The sequence below is a fragment of the Corythoichthys intestinalis genome, chromosome 10, assembly GCF_030265065.1.
Source record: "Corythoichthys intestinalis isolate RoL2023-P3 chromosome 10, ASM3026506v1, whole genome shotgun sequence".
In the NCBI taxonomy this organism is placed as follows: Eukaryota; Metazoa; Chordata; class Actinopteri; order Syngnathiformes; family Syngnathidae; genus Corythoichthys; species Corythoichthys intestinalis.
This window is the reverse complement of record NC_080404.1, coordinates 37,828,970-37,843,266: the sequence shown is the minus strand read 5'-3', so window position 1 is coordinate 37,843,266 and position 14,297 is coordinate 37,828,970. Positions and strand designations below refer to the sequence as shown.

Here is a 14,297-nt window from a genome sequence, read left to right as displayed (position 1 = left end):
CTTGCACAATTAGTGGTTGACTAAATACTTATTTGCCCCACTGTAAATAATGCAAATAAGGTGGCTTAAAAGTTGGTGCGAACAATTTGAGGACCCTAAAAGTTGGTAGTGTTATCTCCCTACGGTCCCTATGCAAAGCTACGCCCTTGGTGTCAAGGGCTCAATTTTTGTCCTAATTTATCTAGTTGTCTAACTCTAGCATTTGCTTTCATTCAAAATGGCTGATTTCTTATTCAGTTCATGGCATCCTTGATAGATTTTCATGTGTCTTTTCAAGTGTGACACGTTCGCCTAATTTTGTGTCAGTAAAATTGGTATCGGGCGCTCATTTTTGTATCTAGTTTTCCAACTCTGGAGTCTGCCTGTGAATTGTGAGAATGGCTGCTTGAAACTAAAATGGCGGACTTCTTCTTCAATCCAGGCAGGGGCCCTTGAGTGGTTTTCACGCATGCTTGCAAGAAAACGTTTTGTAATCGTGTTGCTTTTGGACTGTGGACTGTATTTAACTCTTTGGCTGTCATTGACAGCAATAGACATTAATTCCATTTTGACCGTAAGGAGCTGGAAGCCAGCCCTCCCAGACAAAATGGATTGGCCCCCTATCCCTGTCAATAATTTAATTCAATATGCTTCATGAATATTCTTGGTCTTTTTTTGTTATTGATGAATGCTTATGACTTTATTCTCTTCTTTTCTGTGTTGCAGCTTGCAAAACCTTACTGAACAAAAAGTCGGATGGCGTGAAGGTACGTTTCTCCTCCCTCATCGTGACCTTGAGTGACTTTGACTACTCTTCCTGTCTTTTTCTCAGACCTACACCACTAACAAATTGCTGGCTTGCGGAGTTTTTATTAGGTCGTACTGTTTTATGTTTGCGCGTAAGCAAAAACGTGCTTTATTTTTAGTGGCTTACTTCTTTTTTTGTTACTCTGTCAGCTTTTCCTCTTTTTCTGTGCTCCAAAATGTGGCTGCTTCTTTGTTTTGATTATGATTTTCCTGCCTATTTATTTTCCTCCTCCTCTTCTTTGCCGTCTGTCAGAAAAGGAAGTCCAGCTCGAGTGTTTGTTTGATGGTGAGATGATGAGCTCTCGCCGCTCGCTCGCTCGTTGTGGGCTCGTTCATCTGTCTGTCTGTCTGACACTTTTTGAAGCAGATGCTTAAGCCGCGTGACACTTTTCATTATGTTTCATTCATGTTCTCGTCCTACATCCTTGCATCTTTTTGTACCCTCTTCATGCACACACATACAACCAATGTACTGATAGTGGATCTTGTTGTGCAAGATATTATTTTCAATATTTACCGGAAGAGGTTCTAGAAGGTTGTTTTGTGGCGTTGTGTAAATGTTGTCATGGAATACGCTATTATTCCGTGGCCTCTTGCCCGTCCGTCATCCCTTCACCATCCGTCATTGGTCCCCGCATGGTAAAGTGTGTCCTACCTCCACCAGGAGACGCAGAACACTGTTGTGCACAACCCAACTGACGGTACCAAGGTAAGGCGTTCATAGTTTATTAGAAAAAGCACTAGTGTGCTATACAGGCTGAAGGCTGCGATGAAGTGTGTGTGTGTGTGCCCTGTACTGGCTAACTCCTAAACAACAGGCCAGAGGTGGGTAGAGTAGCCAAAAATTTTACTCAAGTAAGAGTAGCGTTACTTCAAAATAATAATACTCAAGTAAAAGTACAAGTAAAAGTAGTCTTCCAAAAAATGTACTCAAGTACAAGTAAAAAAGTATTTGGTGAAAAGAATACTCAAGTAATGAGTAACATTGTGAGTAACTGCTTATATTTTTTTTTTTTTTTTTTTTTTAAACAAAGGAATTTTTTTCTGAGCACAAGGTAATGATATTGTACAACAACCCATTACATAATCACATCAAGCCAAAGAAATGCAAAAATAAATAAATAATAATTGAATTCCGACGAGAGAAAAAAATTATATAAATGAAGCATTATTCGTCCAAAGAGCATTAGTGCCCTCTGGTGGAGAAAATAGTTCCTAGTTTGAATAGTAAAGAGTTCATTCATAATTACTATTTTGAAATTAAAAGGATCATATATCTAAGCCTGTCGCAATATGCAATGATTCCATTTATCGCGCGATAAATAAAAATGAAGGTGGTAATTTTATATCCTATTGTTCATCGTATACCGGCTGCGTCAGTGCTCCGGAGTGACTGTGGACCATCTATGGCGCTCCCGTCAAGAGTGACATTTCACGCAGGGCGGCTTTTTTTCGGCACAACGCCGGATATTTACAACGAAGTCCGCCAAAACATTGTTACTGACTTGGCTCCTACGAACAACCTCGCTTTGAAAACGAACAGCTGAATGAAATTAAGAGCGCTGTGCTTCAAACTCGTCCTGTTTATGAAAGTCGATTTTCATATGCTGTTGTTGTGTAGTAATGAGCAGACGTGACTTCAGCGGCGCTTGCTAACTTTTTTAATGCGCGCACACACTAGATATCATGAAATGGCAAACTAGATGTGGAACGTCCCATGCCATTGGCGGCTACGTGAGCCCAGAGTGATTATGGGACACGTAGTCCTTATACTACATCGATGAATTCTAAACTGTCATGACTGAATGGAAGTTAAGAAGGCCAAGTCAATCCATACCAGTGACTACAGATAATGTTGCAAATATTGTTAATTCACTACGTGACACAGATGGATTCGGACCACAAATAGGATGTCTTGCTCATGTAGTAAACCTAGCTGCTAAGAGAGCTGTAGCAATCAACAGTGTGCCCTGCCTCACTTTACAAACAGTAAAGATTGTTCTCAGCACTTTTATACAATTTTTTTTCAGATCAGTAAGAAGTAAGCACATAAATATTATGCACTAAAATGCATTTTTATATGATGGCAATTTAATTTTTGCTCGTTAGCAAAAAAAAAAACAACAACAACAGCAAAAAAATGAAACAAAAGATATATATATATATATATATATATATATATATATATTTTATTTTATTTATTTATTTTTTTTTTACAGAGCATTAAATGTATTGAATCAATTCAATTCAATTTTATTTCAATTTTATTTGTATAGCCCTCAATCACAACAGAAGTCTCAAAGGGCTTTACAGAGGCAATATGATACACAATTAGAAATGAAGCAACAAAGATGAATAGATACAGTTCAAGTCCTGGGTATCCCCTATCCTTAAGACCCTCCATGCCGGCAAGGAAAAACTCCAAAAACTCCAGAGTCAATTGGGAGAAAAATGAGAAACCTTGGGGAGTACCACAGTCAGGAGAGATCCACTCCCAGGACGGATAGACAGGAACCCCAGAACTGCTAATGGGAATTAGCAAGCGAAGTTATAGTCCGTAAAAATACAGTGGAGTAAAGGAGCAAGAAGAGGTCCCTCTAGTCAGATGAGACGGGGGTAGCAGCGAGGACGTCTATCCAGCCAGGGGTCCGGACAGTCAGGAGGCTGCAGCTGAAAAATAGCCCCTCCCCAGAGGGGAGGGGGGAAAGGGGACACCGGGTGACTAGTGATGAAGAGACTAGACAAATAGATATTAACACTGGAAAATAGAAATAAAGTAAGATAAGTGGTAGGTAGAGTAAGAAAAGGAGATAGAACTCAGCGGCTGTACTGCCCCCAGCATTATAGCTTCTAGTGCAGCTTAGACTAAACTGTGAGTCTACTCAGACTTCAACTAGCCTAACCATAAGCTTTGTCGAATAGGAACTTTTTTTATCAATCTTAAATGTGGAGACTGTCTCGGCTTCTTTAATACTAGCTGGAAGCTGATTCCATAAAACAGGGGCTTGTTAGCTAAAGGCTCTAGCTCCGACAGTACTTTTATAAACCCTGGGAACGACCAGTAGAATCGGATCGAAAATCATGTGTCCCGTATCAAAAATTGTACCGAACCAAGACTTAACTGTATCGTTGCATCCCTATGGAACACCATTGCAGAAGCTATGACGGGAAAAGTTTTCATTTGCCTAAATGCTTAAATTATTAAGTGCAATTTTTTTTCTTTTAAACACATTTTATTTAACCTGTGTTTCTGTGCGGTATCAATATTGTTGTTTTTTACTTAAGAGGCATGGTCTATTGTTTGTAGTTGTGATTTCTTAAAAAGTATTTTTGAATTTAAGAGTAAATATCGCGTTTAAATGGGTGTACTTGATCTATTAATATATACTGTATTCACACTGTGTTATTGTAAATTGGTTAAAAAAAATTGGGGGGGCGCAATAATATCGCATATCGCAATAATTTATGAGAATAATTATCGCACAGTAAAATTTGTTATCGCAACAGGCCTACATATATCCGATTCCTCGTGGTCAATTGGTGCCAAAGAAAAACTGGGGGAGAGGTTAAAATCCGTGAGGACAGTGCTCGATATCAAAAACTTCATTTTTTACGATGCTTTAGAGACACCACATGATTGAACAGGCTGGCGTGACGATAGAATAGCAAGCTTGTGTCTGATTGGTATAATGGAGTCATGTGATTATTGTTGCGACTTCTTATTGGTGAAATCGATAGAGCTACTTGCTACTACTACAGCTGCTACAGCTACTTGGCATCGCTGGCAAAAAAAATAAAATAAAATAAATCTAATATGTAGACTAAAGAGAAAAAAACTCTTTGTAGCCCAAAGCAGTGGAGTAAGAGTACCGTTTTTTTCTTCACAAATTTACTCATGTAAAAGTAAAAAGTATAGCTTGGTAAAACTATTCTTAGAAGTACATTTTTCTCAAAAAGTTACTCAAGTAAATGTAACGGAGTACATGTAACGCGTTACTACCCACCTCTGCTACAGGCAAATGTAAGTCGGCCATGAATTAATCAGCCCTGATGAAAAATATATAATTGGGGCTTCGATGATCGATGTGTATACAACCCTGGATTATTCTGTACCTACAAAAATGAAGTGAGATTCGTCCACAGATAATGGTGGAATAGAATACACCACAGCCACCACTAAGAAGAGTGGCAACTTGACGGACCTTCAGCCTGTAAAACAAAGATGAGCCTAATTAAAATAGATAAAAATAGAAGTACTGTATGATCCCCCCCTACACACATAAATGTTATGATTATAAAAAATGATTCAAAAATCATAGAAGTAATAAGAAAATCTGTTGAAAAACCACTCCATTACAGAGAAATAGTACAATACAGATACAATATACAATACAATACAAGAGACAATATTTTTGTTATATTGCATTTTTCAAAATAATGGAAATCAAAATTTCAAGTACAGTAGTTGGGAGATATAAATTTTGAAAATACATAAATGATAAAATGCTATAAAGAAAAAAAGTAATTAGAAACAATGAACACTCAATTATGTGTAGTAACATCAAAATATGTTCATTTATCTTCCTAACCGCTTATCCTCGTGACACCCGTGGGGGTGCTGGAGCTACTGGTTGCCAGCCAACAGTGTTCACACTTACAATCACATCTATGAAGAATTTGAGTGTCCAATCAGCTTCAATGCTTTTGGGAAGTGGGAAGAAACAGGAGTACCAGAAGAAAACCTGCAAAGGCACAGGGAGGACATGCAAAGTCCTCACAGAAGTGCTGAACTGGGATTGAATCCTTGATCTCAGGGCTCTGATGCATGGTACTCACCATTCATCCATCGTGCTGCCAACTGGTCCATATACGGTGAAAATAATAAAAAAGTAATAAGTAATAATATTAAAACAAAAATACACTTAAAATTCATAAAAGTATTAAGGCTGGAAAAAAAAAACTCGTATACCAATTCAAATATATACAAAAGCAAAAAATATCACAAAAATGGTCATATAACTACTGATGAAGAAGAAATATAATTTGTATATTATTTAATACTTTTTAAATACTAACTAGGAAAAAAAAAAAAAAACTTCATTTCTCGTACATGTTTTAAAACCTGGTATATTATGGACAGCAATAGAGGAAAAAACACAGTCATGAAAACAAATCTAAACCATAATGAAAGAATGTATTTTGAAAAATTATAAATGAAGAAATCATAATAAAATATTCATTCAATCATTCGTCTTCTGTACCGCTTATCCTCACGAGGGTCGCGGGGGCGCTGGAGGCTATGCCAGCTAGCTATTGGTAGCGGGCGTGGTACTGGTTGCCAGCGAATCGCAGGGCACATAAAAGCAAACAACTATTCTTACTCACAATCACCTCTGGAGAATTTAGAGTGTTAAACCAGCCTAACATATGTATCACTTGTTTTTGTGATGTGGGTGGAAGCTGGAAGCAAAACCCACTCAGGCACAGGGAGAATATGCTAAAGCCACACAAAAATTAAACCTTAGACATAATATTAATGAAAATATTTTGAATAGCAGTGCTAACTAGAAGAGTTAGACTACTAAGACTAGACTACTAAGAGTTTCTTAGTAGAGAGTTGACCTCTAAGTACACAAATCGAAAGCATCACCATATTAGGTACAAACGAATTGTCGCGCAATTTTTCCCTGACCTGTGGGAACTTTGGCTTTTGACCTCAAAGCCCAAAATGTAATCATTTCTTCAATTTCTTATTACATACGTATCCTGCAGGTTTGATAAAAATCCCTTTATTCATTCTTGTTTTCACAAAATTCCTTTTCTGACCCCAGTGACCTTTGACCTCATTAGCCCAAAATTAATGACTTCGTCTGTTTCATATTACAAACATCACAAACAAACCTACAGGTTTGTTTATAATCCCTTTATAGACCCCAGTCACGTGACGTCACAAATCCGCCCCCCTGACTGGTGCCGCCATATTGTCCGTCAGTTCATCGTGTTTACATATTACCGCTATGTACATTCTTCCTATTACTGCATGTTTTTCTGCTTGTCTAAGGAATCACCGGCGAGTAAACGAACCCAAAAACCTTCCTGACAATCGTTAACATTGATTAATCAAAATGGTGAAGGCATGTGTGGCGGTTGGTTGCAGTAACAGAGAAGATAAACGGTCATTTTAGTAGTTGCTGTGTGCCCATTGTTAAAAGGGCAAATCTCTAAAGCAGCACGGTTTGTTTATTTCGGTCCATGATGCGTTTGTGTCGGCAGCCGTCAGACAGCGGCGAAAACATCAATATGATGCCAATACGATCGCAGATATCATCAGACGGAGACTACGAAGCTCGTCGCCACGGTCGCGCAGCAAGAAGGTGAGCGCAACAAAAGGTGGTGTGCCGAAAAATTGCCGCCCTGCGTGAAATGTCCCCCCTGACGGGAGCGCCCACACGGAAACGACTTCCTTGTACCGTGAATATGTATTATTTTACTCTGCTTGAACTAATAAATGTCACACCTGTGTGATTGTCATTGGGATATGGTCGTGAAAACCTGTAGACTAATACATTTCTGTTCAAAGATGGTTATGTGGCCCAGTTCACGATTTGTTACTAAAATACAGTACTAATATTTTGTGTAATTTAATTATTTACAACTGATCTTACAGTCGTTAATCCATTACTGTAATGCGTCATTGAAAACATTTGATGTTTTCACGTCAGTAAAGCGTTATAAATAAGCGCTCCCGTCAGGGGGGAAATTTCACGCGGGGCAGCTATTTTTCGGCACACACCCGCCGTTGTCGATCAAGTTTCATTTTACAATCGTGACAATGGTGACACTCAGCTGACTAAATGTCGGTTTATATTCGAGCCAGTGCCGATTTTGGGTAACCACCTCCTCATCGTGACATAAACTGGAGTATTATTGGAAATTTTGTGGTCTCAGGACGACCTCTGACGCACGGGACGGGACCGGACGGGAGGAAACATCGGTTTGGGCATCAAATATGGATCTGGCGACTGGATCGACCGAAGCTTTTCCAAATAACGGCTTTTATGCAACTCATCCAATGAGTTTACATCGTCTGAAAGCACTGGGGCTTCCATAATTTGCAAGTGAATCCACCTTTAGAAACTACGATCATTGACAACACGGACACACAATGACGGACAATATGGCGGAACAATACAGCGATCACGTGATTGTGTGACGTTGGTGATTGGGGTCTATACATGCTTGAGTTACGTAGAACACAATATATACGGAACCAAATACTAGTTCTCCTTCCTTAGGTTTTATCTACGAACGGAGGATATAGATAAAAGTATATATAATATGCATTAAATTTTAAAATCATGAGATAAATAATCGTCCAAAATTATTCCGTCCAAATACAAATGGACGAATAGTAAAAATAAAGTGAACTTCATTAGCTTGTTTGCTTGCTTGTCTTTAAAAACATAGACACAATTAGACAATAGATTTTAGCACAAGTGCACTAATATGAAATAGTCTTCATTAATCTTTGAATACTACCTTTAAAAGTATATTGTTATCATCCAAGCCCTTGCAGCTTCCTTGGGAAGGAAAAAAAAAACAATAGTATGCTTTGACACTGCCCGGCTGGTTTGTGCTCCGTGGAGGTAGTTGTGTATCCATCTATCCATCTGTCAGTTTTTGTCACTTCTGTCATGTGGTGTTATTATTCCTCCTCCTTCTTTTTCCTTTTTTTTTTTTTTTTTTTAAGGATTTGTTCTCAAGTGTGTGGTGGTGGTCTCCCTGCAGGGTTCCACGGAGAGCTGCAACAACGCTGAAGAAGATGAGATGAAAGGTACGAAAGGTATTGTCCCACTTTCGCTTTCTCCGCATGCTGCTTGCTATTTTTATTTCGTGTCACAATTTTTATGATGATTGTTAATTAATTTATCTATTTATTTATATTTTTTTTTAACTAATCAGCATTTTTAGGTCTAAATTTCCATTTTACTTTTGTAGCTTTCAAATTTTTATTTATTTTAATGTTTATAATTTTAAAGAAGTGTGATTTTGTACTATTTAATTACCATTTACAAGAATGATATTTTTTTTTTTTTTTTATGGTGCTCATTAAGTTTATTATTAGAGTACAGTAGATACAACAAAACTTTAGTTATTTATTTTATTCTTTTTAAAGATGCTTCCTGGCCACACCGTAAATGTCAACTTGGCTAGACGTTGAAGCTTGTAACCCCTTGTGACAGAACTGGTAACAAGTACGGGTACAAGTGTGCTTTCGTGCCTAAGTGGCACATGGTGGCACTAACACTTAATCCTGTAATTAGTCTCAAAACCTCCTGAAAGCAGCTAATCTGCTTACAAGAAGACGCAGAAGATGCCGAGTTCTCATGTTGAAGGTGCATGTGGGCAATGAGGCGACATCAATTCAATCCCTTTGAACTGAAGGTTCATGTTCCAGTGCTATTAGCGGTGATATAAATCCAATCTTTTTGTACTTGGAACAGCTTACAATGAATAATCAATCTCAAAGTATTCATGGATTGGACGTCTACCGCAGTCAATGGCAGCAAGTAAGTTTAAAGCAACCACCTAATGACCTCCTCTGTCAGAGCAAGTTTCTATTCCTGTACTGCCATCTATTGGCATTCTCTCTCTATTGCAGCTTGACCATATGCGTTTCAAATGAAAACATTATTCATTAATTCATTTTCTAAGCCGCTTTTCCTCACGAGGGTCGCGGGGTGCTGGAGCCTATCCAAGTTAACTATGGGCATTGGGCAAGGTACACCCTGAATTAGTTACCACCCTGGAGAAAATCCGCATAGGCACAGGGAGAACATGCAAAAACCCTTCATCTCAGAACTGTGAGGCACACGTGCTAACCAGTCTTCCACCTTGCCGCCAAAAACGTTTTAACCCCCCCCCCCCCCCCCCAAGACAAACTTTTAGCACAGAGTCTATGAACATGCACATTTAAAAGACTTCAAACGTACTGCTTTTGTTTGTTTGAAAGTCGTCATCATCCTGTTTTTGTGTTTTTAGGCCGCAAACAAGAAATCATCAAGATGACCGAGCAGCTGATTGAAGCCATCAATAATGGCGACTTTGAGGCATACACGTAAGTCAGTTTTTTCGGTCATTATATAAGTACTATTAGTACTTCTCAAATAGTGGGGCGCGCACAGCGATGCCGGGGGTGGCGCATGTGACCTCAGGGAAAATACTAGAATAAAGTGTAAATGCACATCCACTCAGTGGGTGTAAATGGTGCTCTTTATTTTTTCCCCAAGTGTGCGCAGTATTTTTGAACCAAACAAGAGCACACAGCAAAGAGCACTGAACAGTTAAGACCTGGAAATATGAGAAAGCGTATGTCGTGTTTTTTGTTTGGCTCTGACTTTTAATACCGTGGGAGACAAGGAAAGACCAGATTGTTTTGAGCATTGTTAGCATCATATATAGTGGCATACCAAGTAAAGATGCACCGATACCGATACTAGTATCGGTAGGGGGCGCCGATCCAGCCCGAAATGGTGGTATCTGTATCGGCGAGTACCAACAAAGACGCCGCCGATACCATTTACCGGTCCAATATTATAACATTTGACCGCAGCCTTTTTTTTTTCCTCCTGGCGCTCACTACACTCTGTCTCTGTGTTGTGTGATAACACGTGAACATCAAGCAGCTATCGCTATTGGCCTGCTCCAGACCAATGAGAGCGGGCCAATAGCCACTCCTAACCAATCACAAGGCAGCTTTTTCATACGGAGGAAACACAAACCAGGAGTAATGGCGGCGGTCGGGAAGTATTTCAAAATAGAAATCCCGTCGATTAAAATTTTAAGATTTGCGGCCTGAAAGTTTCGAGATGTGGAGTTAAATTGGCCAATTTCAATACCTCAAACCTGATAAAACATTTGAAGACGAAATGTGAACGAACACAACGAGTTTGAGCGTGCAAGAGGAGGAGTGGTATCCAGAAGAAGGGCGCTGGACCGGAGCAACAATCTCTGGTCAGTTCACTACGTCTACTTTACTTTTATTGTGTTTCACTGAAAGAAATGCCGCAGTAATTTGGGAACTGTTTCCAAAGTAGGGTTGCCACCTTTCAGAAATAGAAATAAGGGACTCCCCCCCTCCCGAAAAAAGGAGGCTAATAGAGAGACGGGATGCTGAGGTCAATTATTATTACTTATAATTGCTAGCGTCCGCAAATGCGGAAACAAGGTGGGAACTCGAAGCAGACAACAAGCGGGGGATATATACAAGGGCATAATGATTGCAAACAAAAAATAACAGGCGATCGCGGGATAGAAGAAATAACAAAAGGAGTCCGTGACAGCAGGTCGACGGAGCTCAATACTGCAAACTCGAAGGTTAACTAAGACGATAGGCAGCGAGCCAAAAAGCCAAAATAAAAACATTCAAATACCTGCACAGGGTATAAGGTTACAAACGAGAGCAACACACTAACAGAAAAAAAACAAATGCAGGGGCGTAACAAGCAAATGTAGCGAGACTATAGTGCGAGATGTCAAATGGCGATCAGCAAGGCAAAATACCTTTGAGATCACCCGTGCTTAAATGCTGCGCTGATGAGATTCAGGTGCGACGTCAGGAAAGCCCCCATGACCAGCCCAGCAACAAGACACAATCTAACCAGCAGCAGAATGTGACAGTAATATCATGAAAGTTGCAGTTTGGCCTTTGAGAGGTTTAAAAAGGTTTATTCAGTTCATTCTGAGTTTATTATTATGAATTTATTTTTACTTTCTTACTGTTGGGCTAGCATTATACATGTTTTATTAATTTCATAAATGTAGCACTAATTTGGCCTTTGAGGGCCAAAGGTTTATTCAACTATTGTCTACTAGGGTTTAGTAGACTATTCACTTTGTACTAGTCTTTTTCCTATTTTTCAAAGGTAAGCAACAGCCTGACAAAGCCTTGATAGCAATTATTTCACATCCAATTATGTAGCTCTTTGGGGGGGGGTGTGTATATATATATATATATATATATATATATATATATATATATATATATATATATATATATATATATATATATAAACGGGGTGGTATCGGTATGGTATCGGTATCGGCCGATACTGCACAGCCAGGTATCGGTATCGGGGCTAAAAAATGGTATCGGTGCAACACTAATACCAAGTTGCTCAGTGCAAAATAACCCCACACCATAGCAAAGGAGCTGATGCTGCCTGCAGCAAAAATAAAAACTGTCTCTGTCCAGTGACACTGTCGTTTTTGTTCTATTAAGTTTTGTTTTTTGGGTCAAATTGTTTGGCATATTGTCCTCATGAGTTAATGTTGCTAATCAATTTTAATTTATTATATCTTGATTTTATTAAATTTTACTTTTCAGTATCAAATGATCAAAAAATGTACCTTGAGTGTATTTTTTCTTTTTTATTTATTCATTTAAATTCAGGCAAATTGATGGACTTGAAGTCTTTTCTGTTACAAACAAAATAATGTTAATAGTTATATTTTATAGTAAATTGATCTATATTACTTTTTTTCTTTACTACTAAAATGGACAGAGTGTTATGCAGAGGTGTACTTAGAATAATGAACAAATGATTCTATTTACAGTGGAGGCAGAGAGTTGAGAGGGGGGCGCGAATTGTTTACGTCTTCCTAAGGAGGCTTAACAGGACAATAATTGAGAAGCGCTGATTTACATCAAAACATCACCATAATAAGTTCTTTAACATGTGCTTTTGTTTTGTTTTGTTTTGTTTTGTTTTGTTTTGTTTTGTTTTGTTTTGTTTTGTTTTGTTTTGTTTTGTGTTGTGTTACGGCAGAAGAATCTGCGATCCGGGCCTGACCTCATTCGAGCCAGAAGCTCTGGGGAATCTGGTGGAGGGCATGGACTTCCACAAGTTCTACTTCGACAACTGTACGTTTTACTTGATTAATACTAATTTTAGGTCCACCTGCAATATCAAATATATATCATATGTATATATGTATATATATATATATGTATATATATATATATGTGTATATATATATATGTATATATATATATATGTATATATATATATATATGTATATATATATATATATGTATATACACACACACACACACACAAATAATGCAGGCAAAACTTGACTGAAGGGCACCGACAGTCGGATGATTTTACTTGCCCGTCAAAATGTCGTTAATTAATAGAGAGGTATACCAAAATTAACTTTGAATTCCCCTAAAATATAGTTTTACATCAGTAAATATTTATTTGATAACTACTTTGAAACATAGTTGCATGTATTAATTTAACACCTTTTTTTTTTTTTCTTGTTTGTCGTGATGTATAAATGGTACAAATGGATATGCGTATTGTTTTATATATATATATATATATATATATATATATATATAACTAAAACACAGTAAAAATTGACATGTAACAAGATGGATGACTCATAATTAAAATGTTGCAAACAATTTTAATTGCATGACATGTAAACATTTTTTTAAATTATTATTTCAATGTTAATTTGCATATAATTAAATACAATAAATTGCCCCAAATCAATATCCTCAGTGACCATAATGGAAAAAAACAATATATTTAATTATATAAGATAAAAGAAAAAATATGTATTTGTAAATGAATGCGCATTTTACTATAATTTTAAATGTTTACAAAAAAAACTTAATGCTCATAATTACATTTATTAAAGATTGACGCCAAATGTTCAACTTATAAGACCATTTTTAATTTATTAACTTCAAATATGTTGTATTTACAAACAAAATTTTACATGCTGTTTTAAACATAGTTTCAAATTATTTGTTATATAGAGTAACTCAATTTCCACACAAGCAGGTGTTTTAAATTCATATTATTTTGTTCATGTTTACATGCGTTGCTTTTACTTTAAGTATTTGGGGGGGGGGGCCTAACTTGAAAAAAACCTCCAGGTACTCTATCAAATAAATGCTGTTTTAAAACATGGTTTCAAATTCATTTGATATGTACATTAATTTTAACACAAGAAGATGTTTTAATTTCATTTTTATTTGTGATTACCTGTACAATACTGTGGTTTCTTCAAGTATTTGTTAAAAAAAATCAGCCGACCTGACTAAACCTCCAGGTACTCCATTTCATATATATACAAGTTAATATTTGAGTAAATATTACAAATCCATATCTTAATAATTGTGATTTTGCTTTCCCACACAAGCATAGTGCTAATTGTTCATCTGCTTCCTTCTCTCAGTGTTGAGTAAGAACAGCAAGCCAGTGCACACCACCATCCTGAATCCACACGTGCACCTGATGGGTGACGACGCTGCGTGCATCGCCTACATCCGCCTCACGCAGTACATGGACGCGCAGGGCCGTCCGCGCTCCTGCCAGTCGGAGGAGACCCGCGTGTGGCAGCGCCGCGACGCCAAGTGGCTCAACGTCCACTTCCACTGCTCGGGAGCTCCCGCCGCGCTGCTGCAGTGAACGCCACTCACGGTGAGGTGCTTT

At 37.9% G+C, this 14,297-nt stretch overlaps 1 protein-coding gene across 13 annotated transcripts in view; it reads left to right on the top strand.

The window, feature by feature from the left end:
• Positions 1-14,297, top strand: part of LOC130922706 (calcium/calmodulin-dependent protein kinase type II subunit gamma-like) — a 67,766-nt gene that overhangs the window by 47,234 nt on the left and 6,235 nt on the right. For 2 of the 13 annotated variants that reach the window (XM_057847653.1, XM_057847647.1), the window contains 6 exons: positions 706-746; positions 1,451-1,495; positions 8,575-8,620; positions 9,829-9,904; positions 12,615-12,709; positions 14,041-14,285. In XM_057847653.1, the coding sequence (XP_057703636.1) occupies positions 706-746; positions 1,451-1,495; positions 8,575-8,620; positions 9,829-9,904; positions 12,615-12,709; positions 14,041-14,273 (536 nt within the window). In that variant the 3' untranslated portion in view covers positions 14,274-14,285. Of the gene's footprint in view, positions 1-705; positions 747-1,039; positions 1,073-1,450; positions 1,496-8,574; positions 8,630-9,828; positions 9,905-12,614; positions 12,710-14,040; positions 14,286-14,297 lie in introns of all 13 variants that reach the window. The other 11 variants (XM_057847652.1, XM_057847646.1, XM_057847655.1 and 8 more) reach the window with 6 other exon arrangements.